The sequence below is a fragment of the Erigeron canadensis genome, chromosome 4 (assembly GCF_010389155.1).
Source record: "Erigeron canadensis isolate Cc75 chromosome 4, C_canadensis_v1, whole genome shotgun sequence".
NCBI lineage: Eukaryota > Viridiplantae > Streptophyta > Magnoliopsida > Asterales > Asteraceae > Erigeron > Erigeron canadensis.
In genome coordinates this window covers 38,401,264-38,414,061 of record NC_057764.1, presented here as the reverse complement: position 1 = coordinate 38,414,061, position 12,798 = coordinate 38,401,264, and the positions used below count along the sequence as shown (strand labels likewise).

At 31.7% G+C, this 12,798-nt stretch overlaps 1 protein-coding gene across 1 annotated transcript; it reads left to right on the top strand.

Moving 5' to 3' along the window:
* The first annotated feature begins 3,865 nt into the window (after positions 1 to 3,865).
* On the top strand, positions 3,866 to 7,540 carry LOC122594954 (pentatricopeptide repeat-containing protein At5g55740, chloroplastic). Its single transcript, XM_043767237.1, has 2 exons — positions 3,866 to 6,672; positions 7,104 to 7,540. The coding sequence occupies exon 1, from the start codon at positions 3,999 to 4,001 to the stop codon at positions 6,483 to 6,485; it is 2,487 nt and encodes an 828-aa protein (XP_043623172.1). The 5' UTR covers positions 3,866 to 3,998; the 3' UTR covers positions 6,486 to 6,672; positions 7,104 to 7,540.
* Positions 7,541 to 12,798: the final 5,258 nt, after the last annotated feature.

Below are 12,798 nucleotides of genomic sequence, written 5' to 3'. Positions count from 1 at the left end.
TGATCCACACGCATGTGTATACAGACAATGTTGAGTAGCTCAAACCCGCCATATAGCTCCATTCTAAAAAAAAAACTCTTGACATCCGATGTGGATTTAATTAAACCCCACTCCATGAATTTAACCTAGATGTCTCACCACTTCATTTGTGTGTCATTAAGTTTCTTTAAAAGTTTTATTGACTAAAAAACATATATACTTAGATAAAAGTACTTCAAATACATCAAATCAGAAGGTAGTTAATTAAACATTTATCTCCATTGTGTGAATAATAGAAAACAATTGATCATTTGACTATTAGAATAAAATTTCTGGATAAATAAAGTAATCTTATAGAAAGTACGTTAACGATCAAGTCATCAAGTAATTGTTGGTTCCGATTTTCTGAAGTAAGAAATGTTACAGTTATATGAAGGAAGGGTTTAAGTCAAATTTACAGCTAGGTACTAATGTACTATCATGCTGTGAACGGCGGTTGCCATTACCACTACCCGCATATATAGCTACGTAACTCGTAATCGTCGCCAGAAATGATAAGAAAGTAAACACTTCGACAAGGGTGGTACTAAGAAGAGGGCAAAGGGGGTTAATGTCCCCCTCAAAATTTAAACTTTGTCATGTATTCTTAAAATTTTCAATGATTTTTTTTTATATAGATTTTTAACATTTTGCCCCCTTCTAAATTTGTGTTTCATGAATTTTTTAATTTTACCTCCTTTGAATTAATTTTTTGATACCGTCTCTGCACTTCGAAGACTCGAAGTGGTGATATTGCATGTGACTTTGTCAAAGTAAATTTTTGTTAAATTTGGAATTCACTATGTAGTAAACTCGCAATATATGTCGATTCAAGTGTTAAAAAATGAGGTTTGCTGTTTAGTTTGAGTTTCCTCATGTTGGCAGTTGGTTAATGTTGAGATAAATTGAAGTTGGGCTCTAGAGTCTAGAGTGTTTCATCAATTAAATAAAAGTTGGCTTGTGTAATGACTAATGAAACAAATACGGGCTAATATGGTATATTTGGCAAAAAAATCTTTGAGGAATGTGGTTAGGGCTTAAGTTGGAGTTTAGAATTGGGACTAAGTCACTAAGAGATGGGTTCTTTATTTTAACTGTTCTCTTACATATTTTTATTTTAAAGATCTTTCATAGTTTTTAGAACTTTTTGGGTTGAGATTTTGGCTTTCTATCTCAAATGCATATTCAAACGGAGATAACTTTTTAAAAGGGCTTATTTTTAAAATATAACCGTTTTTTATGATCTCAAACTATATAACAAGTGCACAAATGTGTAGATAATACTCGTAATTAGTTTGGTACTTTGGTGTATAATAACATAAAGCATAACTGGGCCTGGGCATTTTATTTTCATTATCCCAACTCTGTAACCCACTTTTAAGGACCCAAGTGAGGCCTGTAGAGTTATTTTGTTTCTAGTTTAGCTGGGCAATGGGCATTCTGCACAATCTATATCTATCCTATCTAATAATAATTATATTATTATCTTATAATAATTATCATTTTCTCTCTCATAAAAGTGCTAAACGCAAAATTACCATTTTACCTTTGATAAAATTAATTTACATCATCAATATCTTATCTTCTAAAATATCTCCACTACCCCCTTTACATCAATTACATGAAATCAATTACTTACACCCAAAACCAACAACAGTTCGTCACCACCACAACCGCCATCACCATCACCAGACTCCAATCGTCGTCACCACCACAACCGCCATCACCATCACCAGACTCCAATCGTCGTCACCACCAAACCGTCGCCGCATCATGTGGGTATAATGCTAGTTTCTACTAATATTTTTCATTTATTTGTCAGTAAGACAGTAACTATGTAAAGATGATAAGAGAGTTGTCGAGTTGGTATCACAATGTTTAACTATAAAAGCTTTACTGTATGGTAAACAAATCAATATTTATATTAGTAAATATCACTTTTTATTAAATAATGATAAATGCAGAAAGTTGTTCATAAAGATATGAATTTTCAAAATTATAAACATGTGTCAACAAATTTTGGTATCATTTAATAGGTTTGATTATTAAGTAAATATGAAATTGAATATCTATATATTTATACTATTTAAAATATTTTCATATACACTATTTTTTAATATTAATGATTTATAAATTACATTATCAATCATTTATTTTTCTAAAATATCTCCATTCACTTTTTAAATCAATTACTTTTATCCTCGTATCAATTATCAACACTAAATGTTTTTTAGCTCAATAAGAAGCGTTTCTAAATATTTGTAGATGAAGAATTTAATAGCTTTTTTTCTCATTTCTTTGATCTTAAAACAATACTATTTCAACTTCACTCATCGTTTTAAATGTTTTTTGGATTTTTTTTTTATCTTATATGTCACCAAGTTATTGTAAAGGAGTTAATCCGAGCTTAATGCTAAAGCGTAATAGCGTTTGTTTGTTTGTTTTTTTGTCTAGCAAAAAAGGAATTTATTGATAACTCACGCAATAAGCTTATTTTGTATATTTAATTATGGGTTTTGATCATTTGAAAATTAAAATTTTCATGAAAACTAGAAAGCTGACTAAAATAAACTATAATCTGAATTTAACACAATGTGTTTTTATATTTTTTAGAAAACACATTGTGTTAAGTTTACATCACTGTGTGTTTGAATAATTTTCTGATTTTCACACACTATTAAAAAGACACTGTGATTTAAACATAACACAATGTATTTTTAGAAAATACAATTAAAACATATTGTGTTAAATTCAAATCACAACGTGTTTTGAACAGTTTTCTAGTTTTCACAAAAAAATAGTTTTTAAATGAATATTTCACATCTAATTATTGCTTTTGCATATTTGACATAAAAATCGATTATTCTTTTTCATGGGCATAAAAAACAGTTTTCAAAGATTTTTTTGTAGATTTTTGACCTTGAGTTGTTTTTTCATGGTTTGAATTTTAACTTTTAACATTAGTGAGTTATTAGACAACTTAAGAATTTTAAGTTTTATAATTGACATTTATGTATAATTTTAAAGGTAATGGTAACCGTGTTTCTCACCATTCACTTTCAACCAATCACGTTGTGTCACTTTAAATCCATCACCCATTCATCACTCACTCAATTTTTGTTGTCATTGCCACCACTCATCCACCACTCACTAGAATTTTATTTTTATTTAAAAAAACAAAATTCCATTAATCATAAAAACATTACATAATCCATTAAACCCATTAAAATACCTTACATAATACTAAAAAAAAACATTAAAAAAACTTACAAAATACTAAAAAAAAAAATTAAAAAAACCTTTACATAATATTAAAAAAAAACATAATAAAAACATTTTTGGTTGTTTGCTCTGAATGAAGTTGTTTACGACAAATCGTTGTCTGTCGTCGTTATTCAAGGGGTTCGTATCGCATTTTTAGCATCCCAAAGAGTCATATTTTGGTTGTTTGCCTTTTTTAGAAAGTGCGCTTGTGTGTTGATTGTGTGTGTGTTTGAATTATGTGTGTGAATAATATCTTTGTGTGAAGTATATATACCTATATATATATATATATATATATAAAGAAAATTTAGATAAAAAAAAGTTATATGAATGGTCAAAAGAGTCGTTGCTCTCTCAAACTTTGCACCACTCACTTCTCCTTTCGCGTGCTTCCACCACTCATTTTGCTTCATGTGCGAGTGCTTAGGTGATGACGGCGGTGTGCAAGTGGGTCGTCTTACCCTCGCTACCGTGAGCACTCATCAATGCCAAACCTAAGTTAAAGTAATATAGTTGCTGTTATAAAAATCAAATTAAGAAAACAAAAAATTCCTCAAAATAAATCAAAAACAAAATGGGCCAAACATCTTACTCCGCATAATTTTTCCACCAAATCTTTCTTCTCAAAAAAAAAGTAACACCACATTCATGGAGGATATGCTTTATCCATTCAATTACTAATATATTTTCATCAAATCGTTCTTCTCAAAAGAATCATGACTTCCCTTCAGTTTCCAATAATCCCATTGAAGCAATCTTCACCAATCTCCAAATCCCCAAAACCACAAGCAACAAACTTCCAAAAACACCACCAAATTCTTTACAATTCATACTTCAAACACATTTCATCTTTTTGCAAAGTGGGCAAGTTAGAAGAAGCTGTCAACATCCTTGTTGAGCTAGAATCTCAAGATTTCAGCATTGGCCCAGATATTCATGGTGATTTACTTCAAGGGTGTGTGTATGACAGAAATCTTTATCTGGGTATGCAAATTCATTCAAGAATTATCAAAAAGGGACAAACTTTATTTAAAAATGAGTTTCTTGAAACAAAGTTGGTTGTTTTTTATGCAAAATGTGATGTCTTGGATAGTGCTTTATGTTTATTTAGTAGAGTTAGTGACAAGAATGTGTTTTCTTGGTCTGCCATTATAGCGGTTTATTGTCGAATGGGGTTGTATGAAATGGGTTTATCTGGGTTTTGTGAAATGATTGAAAATGGATTTATGGGTGATAATTTTGTGTTGCCAAATGTGTTGAAAGCTTGTGGTGGGCTTTTGATGTTAAGGTTTGGGAAAGGGGTTCATGGATATGTGTCGAAAATGGGCTTTGGAGAGTGTGTTTTTGTGGCTAGTAGTCTTGTTGATATGTACGGAAAGTGTGGGGAATTGGACGATGCACGAAAGGTTTTTGAGAGTATGCCTGAAAGAAATGTGGTGACTTGGAATTCTCTGATGGTTAGTTATGCTCAAAATGGGATGTATGAGGAAGCGATGAGCGTGTTTTGTGATATGAGAAAGGAAGGGATTGAACCGAGTGTTGTTACTATGGTGAGTTTTCTTTCTGCTGCAGCTAATCTTTGTGCTATTAAAGAAGGTAAACAAGGTCATTCAATTGCAGTGTTAAACGGGTTAGATGTAGGTAACATTGTTGGTACTTCTTTGATCAATTTGTATTCAAAGACTGGTTTGGTACAGGACGCTGAGAAAGTGTTTTGTAAGATGAAAAAGAAAGATATTGTAGCTTGGAATTTGATGGTATCTTGTTATGTACAGAATAGGCAGATTGATAAAACGATAAAATTATGTCGTGACATGTTATTAGAAGGATTTAAATTTGATTCCGTGACAATGACAATGATTATAACAGGTGCAGGCGATAGCCAGAATTTATATCTTGGAAAATCGTCACATTGTCAATGCATTAGAAACAACCTTGTAACTGATGTAGCTGTTGCAGGCAGTATTATTGATATGTATGCTAAATGCAACAAAATCAAGGAAGCAAGAAGGGTGTTTTCTTTGATGGGAAATAAAGATCTTGTGTTGTGGAATACATTATTGGCTGCGTATGCTGAAATGGGGTCAAGTGGTGAGACATTAAAACTGTTCTATCAAATGCAATTAGAGGGCGTGCCACCTAATGTGGTTTCTTGGAATTCAGTGATTCTTGCGTTTTTGAGAAATGGACAAGTTAAAGAAGCCATGGATTCATTCTCAGAAATGAAATCTGTTGATATTGAGGCTAATTTGATTACGCATACTATTTTGATCACGGGTTTGGTTCAAAATGGGTTTGTTGATGAAGCAGTTTCAATATTTCAAGAAATGCAAGTAAAGGGGATAAAACCAAATAGTGTAAGCATAGTGGGCGTGCTTTCAGCTTGTAAAAACCGCGCGTCTTTGCAACTTGGAAGAGCCATACATGGACATGTATTGAGGCATGAGATGCATATGAATGTTGTATTAGCAACTTCTATGGTGGATATGTATGCAAAATGTGGGAATATAAATCAAGCAAGAGGGGTGTTTGATATGATTTTAGTCAGAGAATTACCTTTGTATAATGCTATGCTTTCTGGTTATGCATTACATGGTTGTTACTCAGAAGCTTTTACTCTCTTTAGGCAGTTAAAGAATGAAGGTATAGAGCCTGATAGCATAACGTTCACTAGTATTTTGTCATTGTGCCGACATTGTGGATTAATAACCGAAGGATTAGAAGTTTTTGTTGATATGATCACAATGCATGGCATGATACCAAGTATGGAACACTATGGCAGTGTAGTGAGTCTTCTTTCTAAATGTGGACATTTTGAAGCTTTTCAGCTAGTTAAAAGTATGCCTTTTGATCCTGATTCGTACATTTTAGGATCTTTACTTAATTCTTGTAAAGAACATAATGAAATAGATCTTGCAAAGTATTTGACCGAGAAGTTGGCTCATATAGAACCGGGTAATTCAGGAAATTATGTTGCCCTCTCTAATGCATATGCAGCAAATGGAATGTGGGATGAAGTATCGGATTTGAGGAGTTCCATGAGAGAAAAGGGGATCAAGAAAAATCCAGGTTGTAGTTGGGTTCAGATAGGAAGAGAAACTCATGTATTTGTTGCTAATGATAGATCCAAATCACAAAGTGACGAGATCTACTCGACTTTAGCATTATTGAGAACGGAAATGCAAGCGAATACAGACCTTTGACCGGTGTTAAGCAAAACGAGTCAGTTCATCTTTCTATACCAGAGATGGCATAGAAACATATATATATGCATACAGCAAACAAATTATTGTAGTGAATAAAAGGAATATATTATTCCGCGGCGTCCCTGGAAGGACTTTGTAAATTGTGATAGACTACACCCTCAGAGCTGCTACTATTGAACTTAAGGTAAGAGATACTGAATTTAGTACTTCTTTCAATATTATGATGTACAGTTTACTTGTAGAGATTAATGGCTATGAGTATGGTAAGGGCCATGATCAGAATTATAACCTGATTGGTTTTTACTTGAAAAGAGCTGTTAAATGCAATTCTTACAATGTATAGAGATATTCCAAGCATTATTTAGATAATGCTGAAATTTTGTTAGTTTTTATTTCCCAGTGTTATCATTTTCAACCAAATATCCTATCTTTTTAATTATATGTTATTCCATTAGTTTAACAAGACTGTTTGACAATCTTGTAAATGTCGAAATGACTACTGTTAGTAGGTCAGTAACGACTAACGATAAAATGTAGAGGAACATTTGAATGATCATATACTGTGATAAGGATTACTAATTGCTCAGTGGTAACAAAATGGTATGTTATAAGTAGGTAAATCGTATTGACCCGATGAATGCTGCAAGTAGATAGTAGATACCCTTTGATGATCCTTGTGGGCTTGGACACAATAGTTAAGCTCATGGAGTCATGGATAACTAATCTAGTGCCTGAAGATGGTGGTGAATGTATTGACCGTCCTCCTGAAAGTACCAACTGGTATGAGGATGATTCTGAACTGTCTCTGACTGGTCCATCAAGTGGATTTCTGGCACTCTGCATTATTTTGCACTTAAATAATGCCATCGTCTGAGTTAGGATATGATGTCGTTTCTGTTTGCTTAATTTTCCAAGTTTTAATTTTATGTATTATTGGCTTAGAGTTTTTAATCTTTTGTAAAATCTGAGACTAGTAATCGCCGTACAGCATGATCATAACTCATAAGTTCATAACCCAGACACCAAGATTCCAACTTTTAGAATCTTGAGTGAGTTTAAATTCAGTCTAGATTTTGATAAGTTTCTATGATGATCCACTGCATTGTTTTTATATAGTTTGATTATTACTGGATTGATTTCGTATGTTATAAAGCGGCTTTTGGAGCATTATGTTACTATGTATCAGTTCATTCAGGCACTCAGGGAACAGGGTTACTAGTCCTTTCAAGGTCGGCTTATTAAGTTGATTGTCATCGTCTAGTTAGCAAAATTGGTACTTCTTTTAGCCTGCCTTGGCCTTGCTCGACTTCTTTTAGCCCATGCACCAAGTATGACCGGGCTAACAGTTAACAGTCTTTAAGGAATCAAGGGTCAAGTACTTTCATGCATGGACTTGACCGATTCGAAAGTTTGCTCTAGTAGCTCAATCGAGTCCATTGTGAGTTTTTTTTTTTTCCCGATAAAACATGAGTTGGGTTCATTGGGTCAAAGCACATATCATGTATACAAATATAGACGTTTGTATAGACATTCTCACATACTTTTTTTAAAAAAGGAATTAATGTCCATATCCCCGCACCATAAGCAAATAATTGGATTGCAAACAATTGACATGGTTATATCAGGGTACGTATATGGTCTAAGTTTTCTTAACTCAAATTGTTGCCTTTTGTGTTCGTATACACATTACATCATACATGACTTCCATCAGTTGAAATAAGAGGAGATACTTGTCCGATTGTCTGATAGAGTAATACGGAGTAGTATCTTTATTTGTAAATTTCTAGAATCACATATGGCTATGTCAAATAAAGTAAAGTAAAATAACTCCCAATGTCGTTTTCTACGAGTTTTGCGTCTCAAGTACCATCTTCGACGTTGTGTATGAGAGGTTGAGATGTAGACAGTCTTGCCCCACTAAAAGTATATGGCTATGTCAAATGATACATAATAATGGGAAATTAACTTGATACTTTTAATAAACATTACATCAATTAACTTAATAATAGTAATGTGTAAATATTTTTATGTAATCAACTATCACGCATATACATGGACTACATCTAGTTTACCCAATAACTAAACAAATAGTCCAACGTAAACATTCAAGAATTGTTTCACTTAATCATTAATTCATTAAATATAAAAATCTTAAGCTAGCAAGCTGAACCTAAATACCGGAAACAACTTCTGTTAATCTTATATATGTTGCATGGATTATATATAAAAAGTATAAAATTAAAAAACCATAGCTTTTGAAGGAAGGCATATAAGTGGAGGCACGTGGCGTGTAGTACAAAAGAAAGATGTGTGATTTGGTGCACCGAAAGTTGACGTTTGCAACACAGACACACACACGGTGCCTCACTCTTTTATTGTGGGACTATTTCATCCCTTTTAGTTGGCAAGATATACTTGATAATATGAAAAGGTCCCTTTTTTTACAACTTGCAACATTACATACAAAAGAAGATAAAATAATGTATCTGTTTTCGAATGGACATACTAATACATTATTGTTCTGTTTTTTCTACAGCACAACTTAGATGAAGTGAGAAGTGAATTTTAGTTATTTTTGCACAAAAAAGTTGGCATTCAATTATTTTAGGTTCTTAGAATCATGTAAATGCTTTGTTTTCATTCATTTGTCATGCAAATTGTTAAGTTAAAGTCAAAATATAGGGTCTAAGTTTTGATGATATCATATATGCTAGTCAAGGGCGTTGCTACATAGGGGCCGAGAGAGGCGCCCGACCCCTCGAAATTTTTTTTGCGATGTAGGGGTATATTGTTTTCGTGTAGAAAAATTTTGATATACTCGATTTCGACCCCCCATCTTAATTGTGAAATTTTTTTTATATACTAAGCAATAAAATTGATCCATTACATTTTACATAAGCCAACAAAATTACTTAGCCCAAACTAAAATTCATTACTTAATTAAAAATTTAGCCCACTAAATTCAAGGTTCTTAAAGGTCGAAAGACTGAACTCTAATTTTTTCAGTGAATCGAACCAGGTACCAACCGTTTGTCTCCTTCTTAATGTTTACTTGTCTTGGACAAATGTTTAGTTTTACCGTGATTGAAATTTTTTTTTTATAATAATAGTATCTAATTTTTTACCCGACCCGAATTGAATCACTGACCCGAACATATTACCTGAAAAATAACGTTAGGAAAAAAAATTTAGATCCCGACCCCACTCAAAAGTTTCTAGCTTCGTCACTGATGCTAGTGATTCATTCAAGCCAAATCTTAAGTGCAATTTAAGTGGTTTCTTGTTAAGAGTTGGTCATGGTTAGGCATTTGGTGTAGAGTTTCGGTTAATACATTGTTCAATCCAAAACGATAGTTATGGACTTGAATAGTTGAAGAAAAACTATGTTAAACACTTTTCTTCTTTTTTTCCTTTTCTAAATATAATGATTTTTGTGAAGGTACCGTAAGGGCACAATGATTATAACATCAAACTTGTGTGTGAAGTGGAGCTTCACTTGTAAGAATAACAAGCTGTTAATTATTTCTTTCTTTCTTTTTTCTCTCTTTAAAGGTGAATTTCGTTTGAAATTTCGTGTCGTGATTCGACATTGAGAGGTCTAGCATAAATTGTCATAACCGGATTTGTGCTAGAGAACTCCATCGAAGTAAAAATGTTTATTTCAAATACCCAATGGGGGAAAACACGCTACTAATCCGCCCGAAAGCACAACGATTAATAGGGTCAACCATGCCCCTTCAGACTTGAACCAGGTATACCCAAGCAAAGGTCTCATAGAAGGACTTCTTATATCTCAAAGTTGGTTGAATGAGGATTCAAAACTGAGGCCTATAAGCAGTGTTGTGAAACTTGGCCGATACAGCCGAGTCGGATCGTGTATCGGTTGACTGACGATACGAGTTTGTCATACTCGGTATTAAAATCGGTCAGGGTTCCAGACTCGGGTCAACTTGGTTAAGACTCGGCTGTATCGGTCAAGACTCAGCTGTATTGGATCAGGTCAACCAAAATCAAACCTTTTTTTAAAGCTCTTATTAATTATGTTATTGTTTTTATACAATTATGTTTAAGTTAAAAAATCATGTTATATTTAAGTTTGAAGTTTTATATCTTTAAATCATTATACCAACTCATCATCCCTTGAAATAGAAAAAAACCCCAACAAGTTGTTTAATGTTAGATAATGGGTGATGTTCGGTGGAGCGTAAAACCGATTTTCTTTTAATCATTATCAGTATAATTATCACTAAAATAATGAAATAATGTTGGTTTGAGTAAAAGTGTTGAGTCGCTAAATATATAAAGATGCAAAATATTTTACCGATTTTCTTTTAATCATTATCAGTATAATTATCACTAAAATAATGAAATAATGTTGGTTTGAGTAAAAGTGTTGAGTCGCTTAATATATAAAGATGCAAAATATTTACCTACTATACATTTTATCACTAGATCACTTATACAATGTAAAATTTTTTTCTTCGTATAAAGCTAATTAATATTAACAAGATGGGTAATCGCGCAATGCGGTGGTGGCAACGGGTGGTGATGGTGGAGGTGATGGTAACGATGTGGTTATTAATCTAAAAGTTTTTGATGTAAATGATAGTGTAGTTATTTTATGGTTAAAGAATTTATCTTTTGTAAATAATTTTATTAAGAGTATTATAGAGATATTAGATAGAAATATATAAATTAAATTGAATAAATGAGATAGATAGTTTGGATAAATATGATTAGAAAATATTTTAAGAATATATTGGTTATATTTAGTGTGAGTTAAAAATATGTAGAAATTTAGGTTATTTTGTTTGTTGTTTTATACTCGTAATAGAATATAGCAATGATACTTTTTTCCTACAAAGCTAATGTAACTAGCATCATGCTCATGCTAGCACAATGGCACTACGTTGACAACAGTTTCTATATATATAATTTTACTAGCATTAATACCCGTACGATGTACGAATATTTATAGATGTTATACGATTCTTATTTATATAAGAGTTGAAAGTTGGAGCCGGATAAAATATTAGTTATGAAAACAACACATATTATAACATGCATTCCGCTAAATTACATGAATAACAAAAATTATACAACAATTTATGCAATGTGAAAACAATAGTAATACTATACAGATATTAGTATACATACATGTATAATCGAAACTATATGGAAACTGTAGGTTACGGTTACGACCTATTGTTATCAGATAACGTAATAGTATAAAGATAATAAATATAACAATGATTTACAATTAAATTTGGTTAAAAAGAAAGTTTAAAGGTAAAAACAATACTTACAAAATATGCATGAATCGATTAAGAAGCTTTGTATAGTTGGATGCAAATATAATTAATGATATAAGGATATTTAAAGATACGTGCTATATATTTAACAGAGCTAGATAGATGGAAAATAATAAATCTATTTAAGTTTGTATAGGATAAGGATTTGAGTATTCTTTAATTAATAACACTTTCATAATATTTATTTAACTTATTATTAATTTATAAATTAAAAAGGACATGTATCGCGTAAAAAATATGCCGTGTTATTTAAAAAATGTTGCAATCTTGTTTTAGTTTATCGGTAGATGTGATTTTATCTTTTCATAATTTAATTTGTTAGAATTTATAAAATATAAAATGATTATTTATATTAGGAAATGCTTACGACTCACTTAATTGACTTTTCATCAGTAGTAATAAACTAGTAACTAATAAGAATATTTAGCAGATTTGAACATTTTTTTTAAAAAAAAGTATCTACTAAAATTTGGAAAACTTTATGTCTATACAAATAGTTATGCGGTAAGTTGTTGGGAAACCTGTCTACATCAATTCTTCAGGTTTACGTTTATGGTTAACTTCTTCACAAGGCTTTCAATCATGGCAACTACTCTAAAGCTTAAACTAAAAGGTAGTGTAATTATTTACCGTTGAAAATAAAGTTTAAACTAAAAGGTCCTCTAATTATTTACCGTTGAAAATAACATGAATTACTTGTTTATGGTTTATAGGTTGTTACGTGTAAATAGTGGTAGTATTTTAATCCTTGTAGTTTTATAATCTATAAAAAATAATAGGAAATTGGGGGTACATTTGACACCCATAATCCCCCTTCTTTAATCTAATACTCCATCATTATTAATCCTCTATTTTTTTAATATTTATTTAATAAAAAATGGCCAACATTTAATAAAAAAACTTTATTATTATTATCTATATATATACCACCTAGAAAAAACCCTCACATATTTTCAACCCTAAGAAAAAACCTACGGCAAAAAAAAACGATTGACTAC